General features: G+C 38.7%; 2 protein-coding genes across 4 annotated transcripts in view; one reads left to right on the forward strand and one right to left on the reverse strand.

The window, feature by feature from the left end:
• Positions 1–470: 470 nt before the first annotated feature.
• Positions 471–4,092, forward strand: RPS6 (ribosomal protein S6). Its single transcript, XM_037493796.2, has 6 exons — positions 471–528; positions 1,059–1,190; positions 1,549–1,759; positions 1,952–2,098; positions 3,700–3,857; positions 3,962–4,092. Exons 1-6 carry the CDS (start codon positions 523–525, stop codon positions 4,055–4,057), a joined length of 750 nt encoding a protein of 249 aa, XP_037349693.1. The 5' UTR covers positions 471–522; the 3' UTR covers positions 4,058–4,092.
• Positions 4,093–4,835: 743 nt separating this feature from the next.
• The window catches only part of DENND4C (DENN domain containing 4C), an 80,678-nt gene continuing 73,159 nt past the window's right edge, over positions 4,836–12,354 (reverse strand). For 2 of the 3 annotated variants that reach the window (XM_037495120.2, XM_054689780.1), the window contains exons 30-33: positions 11,622–11,739; positions 9,717–9,867; positions 8,285–8,349; positions 4,836–8,096 (exon numbers count right to left, since the gene is read on the reverse strand). In XM_037495120.2, coding sequence (XP_037351017.1) covers positions 7,960–8,096; positions 8,285–8,349; positions 9,717–9,867; positions 11,622–11,739 — 471 coding nt within the window. In that variant the 3' untranslated portion in view covers positions 4,836–7,959. The remainder of the gene's footprint in view (positions 8,097–8,284; positions 8,350–9,716; positions 9,868–11,621; positions 11,740–12,354) is intronic. The other variant, XM_037495121.2, reaches the window with a different exon arrangement.

The following is a 12,354-nucleotide window of genomic DNA, read 5'->3' on the forward strand; positions in this document are numbered from 1 at the left end:
TTGCGCGACATGGTGGCTGAGGGGGTCATTCTGTGAAAGAACAACGAAGACTAAAAAAAGGCTAAACAAGAAGAGGCTCATCGAGTGTTTAAGGAAAAACAAATCCCGGCTTTGAGGGTGTCTCGGAACTCCTAGCGCAGAGTTGGGGGGACAGCACGGCCGAAGAAAGCCGGAAGCCAGCTCCCGCACTGTCTTTGGTGCCATCAGATGTACAATGTCCGGAACGCGGTTGGGGCGCAGGCCCAGCCCAGAAAAGAGCGGAGAGACCAGGAGGTAGATGCAATTCTTAGACGGAAAACGGCCCCAAAGCCCCGCCACCGCCACAGCCAGGACGCAGCAGTCAGCGGAACGCTCCTCCCCGCTACGCATTATTCCCACCCCCGGAAGTTCCGCCTCACCTCACTTCCGCTATCTCAGGCCGTCTTTCCCTCTCGCGATAACTGGCAGTGCCTATGAGACCAGGGCTAAGCGGAAGTCGGGCCTCTTTTTCGTGGCGCCTGAGAGGCAGTCGGGTGCTTCAACATGAAGGTAGGAAATGGTGGCGGGTGTTGGTGTGATCTTGGAGAACGTGGATCGATCCCCAGAACACGACGCTGCTGCAGGCCTTGCTCTACGAAGCCCTGGCTCTGGATAGAGCGTGGGCTGAGGCAAGAAAAAGCTCGCTCTTGTGGAGCTGGAGCTTTTTTGGAAGAGCGGATGGCGAGCGATTGCGATTGGAGTGACGCTGGGCCGGGAGCGCCATGGCGGCGACCTAGAGTCCGGCGGGGACATGTGTGCGCGTGCCTCCCCGGAGTTGGGTTCGCTTCGGAAAGGTGAATGACTTCGGGGCGACCCTCGGCCCCCGGAGTCATTCCGAGAGGCTTGCGGAAAATGAGTCCTGTTGTTAGCGCGGTGCATTTGAGAGTTGCTAAGCCCACACGTGCTTCAGTGAATAAAATCGGTGTCAGATTTTCTGCTGCTTGGAGTGACCTGAAGGGCTTCTTGCAGTGAGATGACTCGCGGAGGTGGTAGGTTCTGCATTTTCATCAAGTTGTTTTTCTCCCCTGCTTAATCCTCAGCTGAACATCTCTTTCCCAGCCACTGGCTGCCAAAAACTCATTGAAGTGGACGATGAGCGCAAACTTCGAACTTTCTATGAGAAGCGTATGGCCACAGAGGTTGCTGCAGACGCTCTGGGTGAAGAATGGAAGGTAAATGTCCGCCGAATTAACTAGGTGCAGCTATTTTAGGAGGTAGGCTTTTAGTGATGGGTGTATGTAATGAGGCTCAATCTCCGGTTGCTGTCTTCTGACCTTGGGTTATTTCCAAATGTCACTGTAAGGTAGGGCTGTCACCTCGTGGGGTTGTGTAGTCAAAGGAGATTATGATTTTTTGACAGGAATTTGCAAATGTAACAAATGGGAAATGCAGACAAAACTTAGTGACTAGGGAAAACTTCAGTGAGCTTAGTGAAAGAAAAGACCTCAAATGGGTTTTGCTAAACTGTATGTAACTTGAGAGTTTACTTTCATAGAGGCCACAGTCATGAGATACTGTCTTTTTCTGCAGGGCTATGTGGTTCGAATCAGTGGTGGAAACGACAAACAAGGTTTCCCCATGAAGCAGGGTGTCTTGACCCATGGTCGGGTTCGCCTGCTGCTGAGCAAGGGGCATTCCTGTTACAGACCGAGGAGGACTGGTGAAAGAAAGCGCAAATCTGTTCGGGGTTGTATTGTGGATGCCAACCTCAGTGTTCTCAACTTGGTCATTGTGAAAAAAGGTGAGGCTCATTCAAGATGGGTTCTTGGATTTATGTTGACATTGATTTTAAATATTGGCTAAGTACCTTGGTCTTTTACATTGTCTCCAGCTTGACCTGTCTACTATGTCTGCCAGTACTACTAACTGAGGGTTGTTTGTAAGGAAGTTGTTGAACTAAAATTAAAATATCTTTTGTTCACTTTTCTTTCAGGAGAGAAGGATATTCCTGGACTCACGGATACTACTGTGCCTCGCCGCCTGGGGCCCAAAAGAGCCAGCAGAATCCGAAAACTTTTTAATCTCTCTAAAGAGGATGATGTCCGCCAATATGTTGTGAGGAAGCCCCTAAACAAAGAAGGTAGGGGAATGGATGCATGCATTTTTTATGGCTTAATTTCAACAGTTTGTGACTAGCTGCCTGTAATTTCAGTGACATGTCACTGGTTTTGTGTACAGATCAAATATGTGCCCCATTATTTACTGGGAGGTCTGGGTTTTAACGAAAACATGGGGAAGATGTTGAAAATATGCAGTAGGTATTAACCCCTATTGTATTCTGCACCTAATTTAATTTTTCTTGAAAATTTGTCTGTGAAGCACAGATGTGTAAGTTCACTTCAAAATAACTTAATTGATGTTGAATTTATTGCTTTTGGTTTCAGGTTCAAAATATCTGGGACTATGATTAAACAGACCCCTAGTATACCCAGGCTTCCCCACCCCCATCAGGGTATTTTGTTGTTAAAAGAAGTTCATGTTTTCTCCATCTGTGGGGTGGGGTAGCAAAAGTTGGGAGGATTAGGTTGGGAAAATACAAGGGAGTAGATGACTGGGTTTTGGAGTTTTATAGTTTAAGAAGGTACATAACATTTATTAGGCAACATAACCAATTACCAGTGAGATTTTGACAGTACTTTGTAAATTTAAGTATTTTTGTGGGAAAATGTCTAAGTGTTTGTAGTAAGTGGAATAAATACAGGTTGATTCAGGTTGCGTTTTCCTGACATCTGAAAAAGATAGGGCAGGTTTGGGTTTTCAGAACTGGGGACTTAACGGTATACCTGGTATACAGTGTTCACTGTTTACCTAATAGCAAATACTTCAGCACCTACCATGTGACAAGTTACCATTTTAAGTGTAGAGGATACTGTAGAGACAGCTACCGTTTCATGAAGTTTACTCTTAAAGGAATACATGGTAGTTTACTATAATCACACTCCTGGAAATAATATCTGTGCTAATTGACAGGTATTTTTAAGATTGTTCTTAATATTTTTATAATAAGAATTGTTTAAGTTGCTGTAAATCTTAGGACATTTGTCTGGGGTGTTTATTACTCCCTCAGGGTGTTCACGTACTAAAATTATTTTTCCTGGAAAGATGCTTGAGGCAGATCTGTAATCTGTAGGATTTTGGAATACAAATCAAAGTATGGCAGGACTTGGTACAGCTAATGCTTTAAATTTTCAGAGGCCTTTTAAATATGCAGAGTTCCTAGTGCTTTAGTGTGCAAAGATAATGTAAAACCTTACACTAGGACCATCTTATTTATGGAAGGTAAATCAAACTGAGCAGGAAAAAAACTTAAGACTTGCATCGTTAGCCAGAGTAACCTAAACTTACTGTTGCTGATGAACTTGACATCCAAACTACTGGTATAATTCAATTGGCTGTCTTAGGAGAATTACACATCCCAAGTAATAAAACACTGGCATTGGTAATAAAGTGATCAGTTTCGTTAGGTCTTGCCCACATGAACCCATTTTGGGTGGGAGAAGGGGATTTGCTGACAAGGTGATATTTCGAATTGTAGAATAGATTTAAAAGCTCTCCTATAAGTTCTCATAGTTACCACTAACTGAAGTTTTTATCTGATTTAATGTTTTAAGAATGTAGATGTTACTCCCAATGAACCAGGGTTTTCTTGAGAAGTGATTACGCCATTTTCTGAATCTTTAGGTAAAAAACCCAGGACCAAAGCTCCCAAGATTCAGCGTCTTGTTACTCCACGCGTTCTGCAGCACAAACGTCGGCGTATTGCTCTGAAGAAACAGCGTACTAAGAAAAATAAGGAAGAAGCTGCAGAGTATGCTAAACTTTTGGCCAAGAGAATGAAGGTAAGTCCTCAGGTGATGGGGAATGGTGAAGTGTCAGATATGGTGTTGGATTAACTTTGCCAGGCTTTAACTGCCTTTTTTTTTTTTTTTTTTGCTTTATTTAGGAGGCCAAAGAAAAACGCCAGGAACAGATTGCCAAGAGACGGAGGCTGTCTTCTCTGAGAGCTTCCACCTCCAAGTCTGAGTCTAGTCAAAAATGAGATTTTCTAAAAGTAACAAATAAATAAGACCAGACATCAAACCTCCTTTGATTTTCATTGATGGTCAAACTTGGATAAGTGGAGGGAAACTTGGGTGTTGTGGTGTATTGTATTCAGTAGTCTAATGGTGGATAATGTCTAAAGGGTAGTGCATTAAAATTCAGAGACAGCCCTGTAATGTGATAGTAGGAAAAGATGGCCACAGAGGATTCTTTTGGCACTAGTGGAGGACTCAGGAAAGGATTCTTAGCAAAAGGTATTGTCTCTAAAGCAAGGCTGGAACAGTTTAGAGAAAATAAATGACAATAATATTTTTATACTTTATTTTGAAGAATACACAATACACAGAAATGCCTTTGTAAAAATGGACATTGGCCACATGTAAAAGGGACATCTTTAAAAACATTTTAATAGAGTTAATTTTTAAACAGTTCACAACTTTTTAGAACCAGTGCAAATATTCTGCATTAACAAAGCATTTCAAGTCTAGTGAATTGCTATTTATGCTTTTGTTTCACACTCTGAAAAGGAGTTAACTTTACCTCTTTTTTTTTTTTTTTTTTTACTGTTTTCTTTTTTTTTTTTTTTAAACTTTTTTATTTTTTATTTTATTTATACAAGCACTGGGTACAGTCAGAAGCGTGGGAGGGTGAGAGAATTCACCAGAGCCAGAGCGGGGAGCAGAGCAGGCAGAAGGACCGAAGTACACTGCTGAGGGGAGCAGCGGGCGGCAGGAGAGGTCTGCGCGCCATGTGGGACCCTCCTCCGGTGGCCGGGGAGCAGCCGGGGATCGAACCGGTGCTGCAGAGGCTGCGGGCAGCTTCGCAACCCAGCGCTCAACCGCTGCGCCACTGGGGAGGCCAACTTTACCTCTTTAAGAAAGAATATAATTTTTCTAATGTACCATGTATAGTTTTTAGAGTGACATTTAAAGTTACTAACCTTGCATTCAAACCTCTACCAAACTAGCGGCATCTTAAAGAATGCAGGTTAGGCTTTAAAGGTTGGTATAAAAAAGGGAGCTGCTTGTTTGCTGGAGTATGTGTTTTAATCACAGGTGAATAAAATTTTCAGATAGACTGAGTCAGTGTTTCACAATTTAAATGAGCATCTGCATTACTAAGTTTTTTTTTTTTTTTTTTAAGATTTATTTTGTTTATGCAAGAGCCAGGGTACAGTACAGATGCGCGGAAGGGTGAGAGGATTCACCAGAGACACAGCAGGGAACAGAAACAGGCAGACTGATGAAACTCACTGCTGAGGGGAGCAGCGGGCGAGACAGGAGAGGTCTGCTGGCCATGTGGGTTGCTCCGAGGCCAGCGGGGATCTAACTGGCACTGCAGAGGCTGTGGACAGCTTCACAGTGCTGTGCTCAACTGCCTGCGCTACCAGGGAGGCCCTGTACTACTAAGTTTTAAGCTGATGCCAGTCCTTTTTTCTGCTGTGAAAAGATAGCTGAGATAATAGAGATTTCTTTTGCTTCCCACATGGTGCCAAAAACTTGTAATGAGAGGTCTTCCTTGGCAGTTGACATTAATGTAAACTAAAAGCTGAACTATAGAAGATTAAAAAAAATAGCATTTTAAAATATTTTTTACATCATTTTTCATTTTTGTACAATGTATGCATTTCCATCTTGGTTAGTTATAGTCCCAAAATAGCATTTTTAAAGACACCCAAACAAAAGGCCTGACTGACTTGATGCAGTAATAGGCCAGAAGGCATGTCTGATCGATACGCCCAAAAAGTTCTGCTTCCTTACTTAAGGAATACAACTTGATAAAGCAAAAATAAAAAAGTTGCATCTCTAAACTATTCCAGTTAGGAATTCTGGCAGATTTAGATTTGAGGATTTGCTAAAGGATGTGGGAGAACATTTTACGTATAGTGTTCAACCCTGTACGTACCAAAAATGAAGAGGCAGCAACTATTGATAAAAATCACAAAGGTATGACTGCCCAAGAGTTCTTTGACCATGTAAGCTGCTGTAATCGAACTACAAAATGCAAATAAAGTTAAATCAATATAAAATCCAAACCAACATAAAATAAATGCTAAGCAATCTGGGTTAATTTGAGATGTTTTATAACAGTTAATAACAGTGCTACAAGTTATCTCTAGATAATAGGGGTTTGTTTACTTTGTATTTTTAGTGATACTCTGGTAGGTGTTAGAAAAGGCCTTTAAAGGCAGTTTTTACAGCCTTTTTTTAGGCCTGCAGGGAAAGATTACCAATACAAAATGCCTAAAGGTTATAAAGTTATAAAAAGATACTCAATGTGTAATTTGACGATACAGTCAAATGTGTAAGCTCTTCAGGTAAGTCAGTTAAGATTAAAATGGAAAAACAATGAAATACGAAATATATAAAAGTCCCAAGTGAATCAAACATTTCATGAGCCTTAATAATGTAACAGACAAGCACAGCAAACTTAAAAATTTTTTATTTTATTCAAATTCAATTTTCTATATGCAAGACTAATTCCAAACTTTCTGTTGGGCCAATAAGTGTTTAGTATAAAATACTAGTACCAAGTCTTACATTGCAAAAATAGATAACTCTGAGACAGTGCAAAAGGTCCATTTTGGAGATGGGAATTACATAATTTCTGGTATGTTCTTTCACAAACAAATTGAAACTAGAATTCTCCATAGGTCTTAGTTAACCCTGAAATGTTGAGAGACTGGTACATCAAATTTTAGATTACACCAGGTGGAAAGGACATTTGTGCTGTTAGCTGTACCACCTAGGAATATATTTTTCCATCAGATGAGTTAGTCTGGGTAATAACTAAAAGCTCACAACCATTGGCTTTTTAAACCACACAGTTAAGGCAACTGACTGTTGCTAAGGGATATCTTAAAGGCATGATAAATGTCAGTGAGGCATATGAGGTCATGATTTTCTTCAACCTACTGGCAACAAGTTCAACAAACTAAAGTTTTAAGACTTAATTGATTCAACCTAAAAAAACAATATTTACAAATGCACATTTTTACTCACAAGCATACAAATCTAAGTATTATACAAGAATAAAACCGTGTGCAGTGCAAGTTTATCCCACAGGTTTTTAAAAGTGACGGGTAACGTATGTGCCAGAACAATTTCAGACCCAAAGACTACATGAGCATTTAAGCATGCTCGTTATGTAAACTAGGAAGCTGATTTTATTCACTTACAACTGTCTGATTGGCTCACTTTCCAATTTTAAAGCTGCTGCAAATTAACATGGTATTGGAAGGGGTAAGTAACTGGCTATTCAAGATACAATCCATAGTGCAAGACAAGACATAATATGGAGGAAAGATAAAAAGTTTAAAGTCAGAGGCAAGGCAATTGTGAACAGACTTTCAGGTAATTTTGAGATTAATGACTACAGATGACTATAGTATTAGTCATTTAATAGAGACCCCTTTCAGATAATTATATTGCAACACGCAATCTAAGAATTAATAAATACATACTTATAATATGGCTGTATATACACATACCTACACAGCCACACATATATACACATAAACAGAGTTGCTCTTAAAATTGAGAGATTTCATTTGTTTGGGGATTAGACAAGTTTGCCATTCCCCAAACCTAATAGCTTCTAATACAAACACAATACCAAGGGTGAATGTGGTTTCTCATTACCAAGCTACTTGAAACACTGGGAAATCAAAAAACAGTTTTTAGCAGAGGCAGATAAATTGAAAATCTTCCGCATCAATAGACTTGGGTCATCTTAATAGCATTTTTACATTGTGAGATGATTCAGTGTGAATTACATTTCATTATATATTACAAAATTTCATTTCAGCATTTCATCTATTAGGATTTGGAAAAAATCTTTAAATGTTTCCAGATTGAATCTGTTCCCCAGCTTTGTGACCAAAACTTGAGTGAATCTTATTTAAATGAGAGGTGCTCCAAAACATTTCCTGCACCATTCCACACTGATGCTTGGTGGAGCATCGATTTTCTGCAACTTTTCAAGAATTTCTGAAGATAGACTATTATATGCAAGTCCATATTCATTGTCAAAAGCCTCTGAAAGACATTTTCAAAAGTACAGTTGTAATTTGTTAAAAGTCATGCATTTTAAAATGGTAGAGTAAAATATATATTCAAATTGCATGTTTAAAAAGTAGAAATCTTTTTAAAGGCAAGGAGTATTTACCCATACCCATGACAATTTTTAAAATAACAAAATCTCTAGTCATTATTAACTAACTTACCAATATCAATATTCTCTCTTCCAAGAGACACTAATGATAAGAAGAGGATTTCTCTGTATAAACTCCTATAAAAATAAACATTTTAAAACAATGAGCAAAAAGCATAAAAAGACACAAATGAAGGCTATTTAAAATGTGGAGAAAAGATTCCATTTTGTAATCTAGTTAGCAGTAATGTATGCACTCATGTCAATGTCCTGGCTTGATACTGCAGGGGAATCTGGGTAAAGGGTATAATGAATTCTATACTATTTTTGTAACTTTTAGAAAATACTAAAAAGTTACAGGGCATAAAATTTCACACAAAAAACAAAGATGATTTATTTTAACTGCATTATAATTTCTAACAATATAAGCGATATATGATTGTTTTAACACCAATTTCTAATTAAAACTACAAAAGCCAAATCTTATCTTTTGCCACTTAACAAAAGAATTTCAAAGTAAGTTAGGTCTAAAATCCTTGGAAACAAAGTGTGAAAAGTAGTGTGGTCTCTTCACTATTTAATTAAATGATTAAGGGCAAATCACTTTTATTAGGTTTGTGAACATAAAAATGTCACATGTAAAATGTTAATTATGAGGACAATCCTTAACTTATTTCTGAGCATTTACACAGAAAATAATTATAACAATATTCTAATACTTCATGTGTAGCTTTCATTAGAAGCTTCAGAAGCCATAACATGTCATATCTAGTAGTCTTTTTTCTGCCCTTAAACAACAGCTACATAAAACTAGCTGTTCTTTAGATTGTGAAGGTCATCTCTTCCTCGACTCTTTAGACTCCAGCGGGAGCCATTCATTTTCATGATCAATTATTGCCCTATCATTTGTGAGATTATCTTCAAAGATGCCATGACTTGGAAATTTAGTTGTTTGGTAGAATTGGTTATGTTCCCTTTTCTCAAGTTTCTACTACAAAATCCACATGCTGAGATTGGGATGATTACTGACCAACACACGTTAGACAACAGCATGAGGATTGGAAGGCTTCATTCTCTTTGTAATTATCTGCCTGAACTGCTCCTACCACTTTCCTAAATTATTTCTATTACTAAGCCCATATATTTTCCTTATCTCCTATGAGAAGAGATGTGTGTGTGACGGGACCTGATAGGTGTGTGTGTGTACAAAACAACTTGTACATGTTAAAATCATAAGTTTACAGTGAATTGCAGTAATATTTCCCAAAGGTTCACTGCATTTTATACATCAATGAGTTTCCTACTAAATTTTAATCTATCCCCCCCATAGAGACACTTTTATTATTATCTCTGCTCAGGTATGAATGCATACATTTGGATAGCACTTTCTAAACAAATGTTCTACAATGAGTATGTGTTTCTAATACAACTACAGATATTTTTTAAATTAATTGTAAAAAAATCATAAAATTGTTTTGAGTGCTGTCAAGTAAATGGATTATTACCTTTGTCTTTTCATGTCTGGCTTCACTTGCTGTGAAAGCAGGTGGATGGGTTTAAGAACATCATTATGTTGAATACTCTGCCTAATGGTTTCTACTAAAGTGCTTGTTGCTTGTTGTTCCTCTGACAGGAGAGACAATTTCTTTTCAGAATCTAATAAGAAGAAAACAGTAATTAAGAGCACATTTATTCACTTTAATTACAGATTGTTTTCCCAGAATTGTAGCACTTTTCTACTCATTGTTTTTTTCTACTCAATATTGCCTTCCCCTTGCTAGTAAAATTTATGTGAAAATGTGACTCACTAAAAAATATTTTCCCTGTTCTCTTCAGAGAGGAGACGGGCCAACCCTTTGCTATTCCCACAAAATTACGAATTTGTGTTTAGCAATGGGATGACAGTTTGTACACCAGCTTTACCGACAGTGATACAAATGCAAAAAAGAAGGAAGGAGTCAGGGTCCCTGATGACAAAGGCATTGCGCACTAGTCCAGGAGTGTCGATTTCATAACTTCTTTATGTGGGCAAATACTCTTTACTTACTTAAACTTCTATTATTTTCTATTAAATATAGCAGAGCATAATCCTAATTGATATGAGGGTAACTCTAGAAATATTAAATGCACACATTTATATAGAATTCATAGATCAGGCCTCCCTTGTGGTGCAAGAGTTAAAGTCTCGGTGCTATCAAGCTATCACCAGCCACTATAGCATGAGTTTGATCTCCAGCCAGGGAGCTAACCCACAGGGCACAGAAGACCTCTTCTGTCTCCCCTATGGCTCCCCTCAGCAGTGTATTTTAGTAGATCTGCCTGTTCTGCTCACCATTCTGTCTCTTGTGAACCCTCTCACCCCCCACTCCGACATATCTGGCCTACACCCCAGCTTGTATACCTAAATAAATAAAAATGTTAAAAAAAAATTCATAGATTATGAAAGTGCTTCAGTGGCAAGTGGAATTGAAACATACTAACATTAAAAGCATCCATCCATAGGTAAATGAGTAAGCAAATTATGACATATACTCTGTCTATATAGTAGAATACTATTTAGCAATAAAGAAGGGACTACTGGGGGAAGAGGAGGGAGAACAGAATTAAAGAAATGAGACTATATTTTGCTTTCTAAAAGTTTTTTTCATTAATTTTTAGTATCTCTTCAAGATTCTTTCCATTTTAGTTCAAAATGAGTTGCTATAGTACTAACACATTTAACTCTGTTGGGTCTCCAACTGAGTCTTGAAGAGTATTTTTTGTGATTTTTCTGTTAAATACCAATTTGGCTAGGTATGTCCTTGGGAGTAAATTCTATGTAATAGAAAAATAATTTGGATGTGTTGATATAAAAGTCATAATTTCACTTACGTGTATATTAGTCTCAAAGATTCCAGTTTTGCTTTTCATTATTATACTTAGAATATTTGGGGGGCTGCAGATAAAAAAATTTTTTTTTTTTTAAAGATTTTTTTTTTTTTTAGAGGCATGTTTTATTTATTTATTTTATTTATACAAGCACTGGGCACAGTCAGAAGCGCGGGAGGGTGAGAGAATTCACCAGAGCCAGAGTGGGGAGCAGAGCAGGCAGAAGGGCCGAAGCACACCGCTGAGGGGAGCAGCGGGCGCCAGGAGAGGTCTGCGCGCCATGCGGGACCCTCCTCCGGTGGCCGGGGAGCAGCCGGGGATCGAACCGGCACTGCAGAGGCCGCGGGCAGCTCTGCAACCCAGCGCTCAACCGCTGCGCCACCGGGGAGGCCCTAAAAAAATTTTTTTACAAGGTGTTTAAAGGCTTATTATTCAGGAACTCTCTGAGTCAACAGAAACCACCAATTGGCTTACTCATTTACCTATGGATATTTGGGTTGTTCCTAGTTTGAGCCTTTTATGTCTAAATCTATTTTACTTACTAAAATTCCTCCATGAGACATACAGAGGTTCTCCTGGTTCCTGATGAAGGTTGATATTATCCCATAACAGCTGAATATACACAAGTTTGCTATCCTGGGACAGAGATGACAGAGGAAGCTGAAAGAAAGCAAGAGAAAGTATTAGTAACCCAAGTACAACAATTACCAATAGACCTAGCAATGCTTGATTATATAGAACAGGTAAGGACCTAAAATATTGAGCAAAAATTTTAATTTCTATTTACAGCATGATACATGTTCTTATTAATTTCTGAAGTGCAGGTTTCTCATTCTCATTTCCAAGAATGACAACTTGGTAACTGGCACAATGGCCACATGAAAAACTAATTGCCATTATTAAAAAAAAAAAAGGGCAATCATTTCTACTAACTTATTGGGTTGACTACAACTTAAGGTAAATGAGTCAAAATAGGGTTTGTAATAAGATATTACTGACACTGGTGTATGTTTGGAGTGTGGGGTATCTCTCAATATTCAATATGGTAAAATTATGAGATTCTAGGAGGTAACTGCAACAGCACAAGTAGAATAGAGGCTTTAGAGAGTCAGAAAGCCAGACTGTAATCTTGGCTTCTCATTATACTTTTTTTAATGGGATCATCTGAAATATATGAATGAGTCCATTAAATAAGGTTGCAGTTAGAATTTTAGATGGGGGGCCTCCCCGGTGGCGCAGTGGTTGAGCACTGAGTTGCGAAGCTGCCCGCAGCCT

This window comes from Talpa occidentalis, unplaced genomic scaffold, assembly GCF_014898055.3.
Source record: "Talpa occidentalis isolate TD23 unplaced genomic scaffold, MPIMG_talOcc4v2.1 talOcc4.7, whole genome shotgun sequence".
Classification (NCBI taxonomy): domain Eukaryota; kingdom Metazoa; phylum Chordata; class Mammalia; order Eulipotyphla; family Talpidae; genus Talpa; species Talpa occidentalis.

What these genes read in the sequence shown, in the direction of transcription:
- RPS6 (XM_037493796.2), top strand. An exon ending in CTCTGGGTGAAGAATGGAAG is followed by an intron (nt 1,191 to 1,548) that starts GTAAATGTCCGC and finishes CTTTTTCTGCAG; the next exon opens with GGCTATGTGGTTCGAATCAG. An exon ending in TTTTGGCCAAGAGAATGAAG is followed by an intron (nt 3,858 to 3,961) that starts GTAAGTCCTCAG and finishes TGCTTTATTTAG; the next exon opens with GAGGCCAAAGAAAAACGCCA.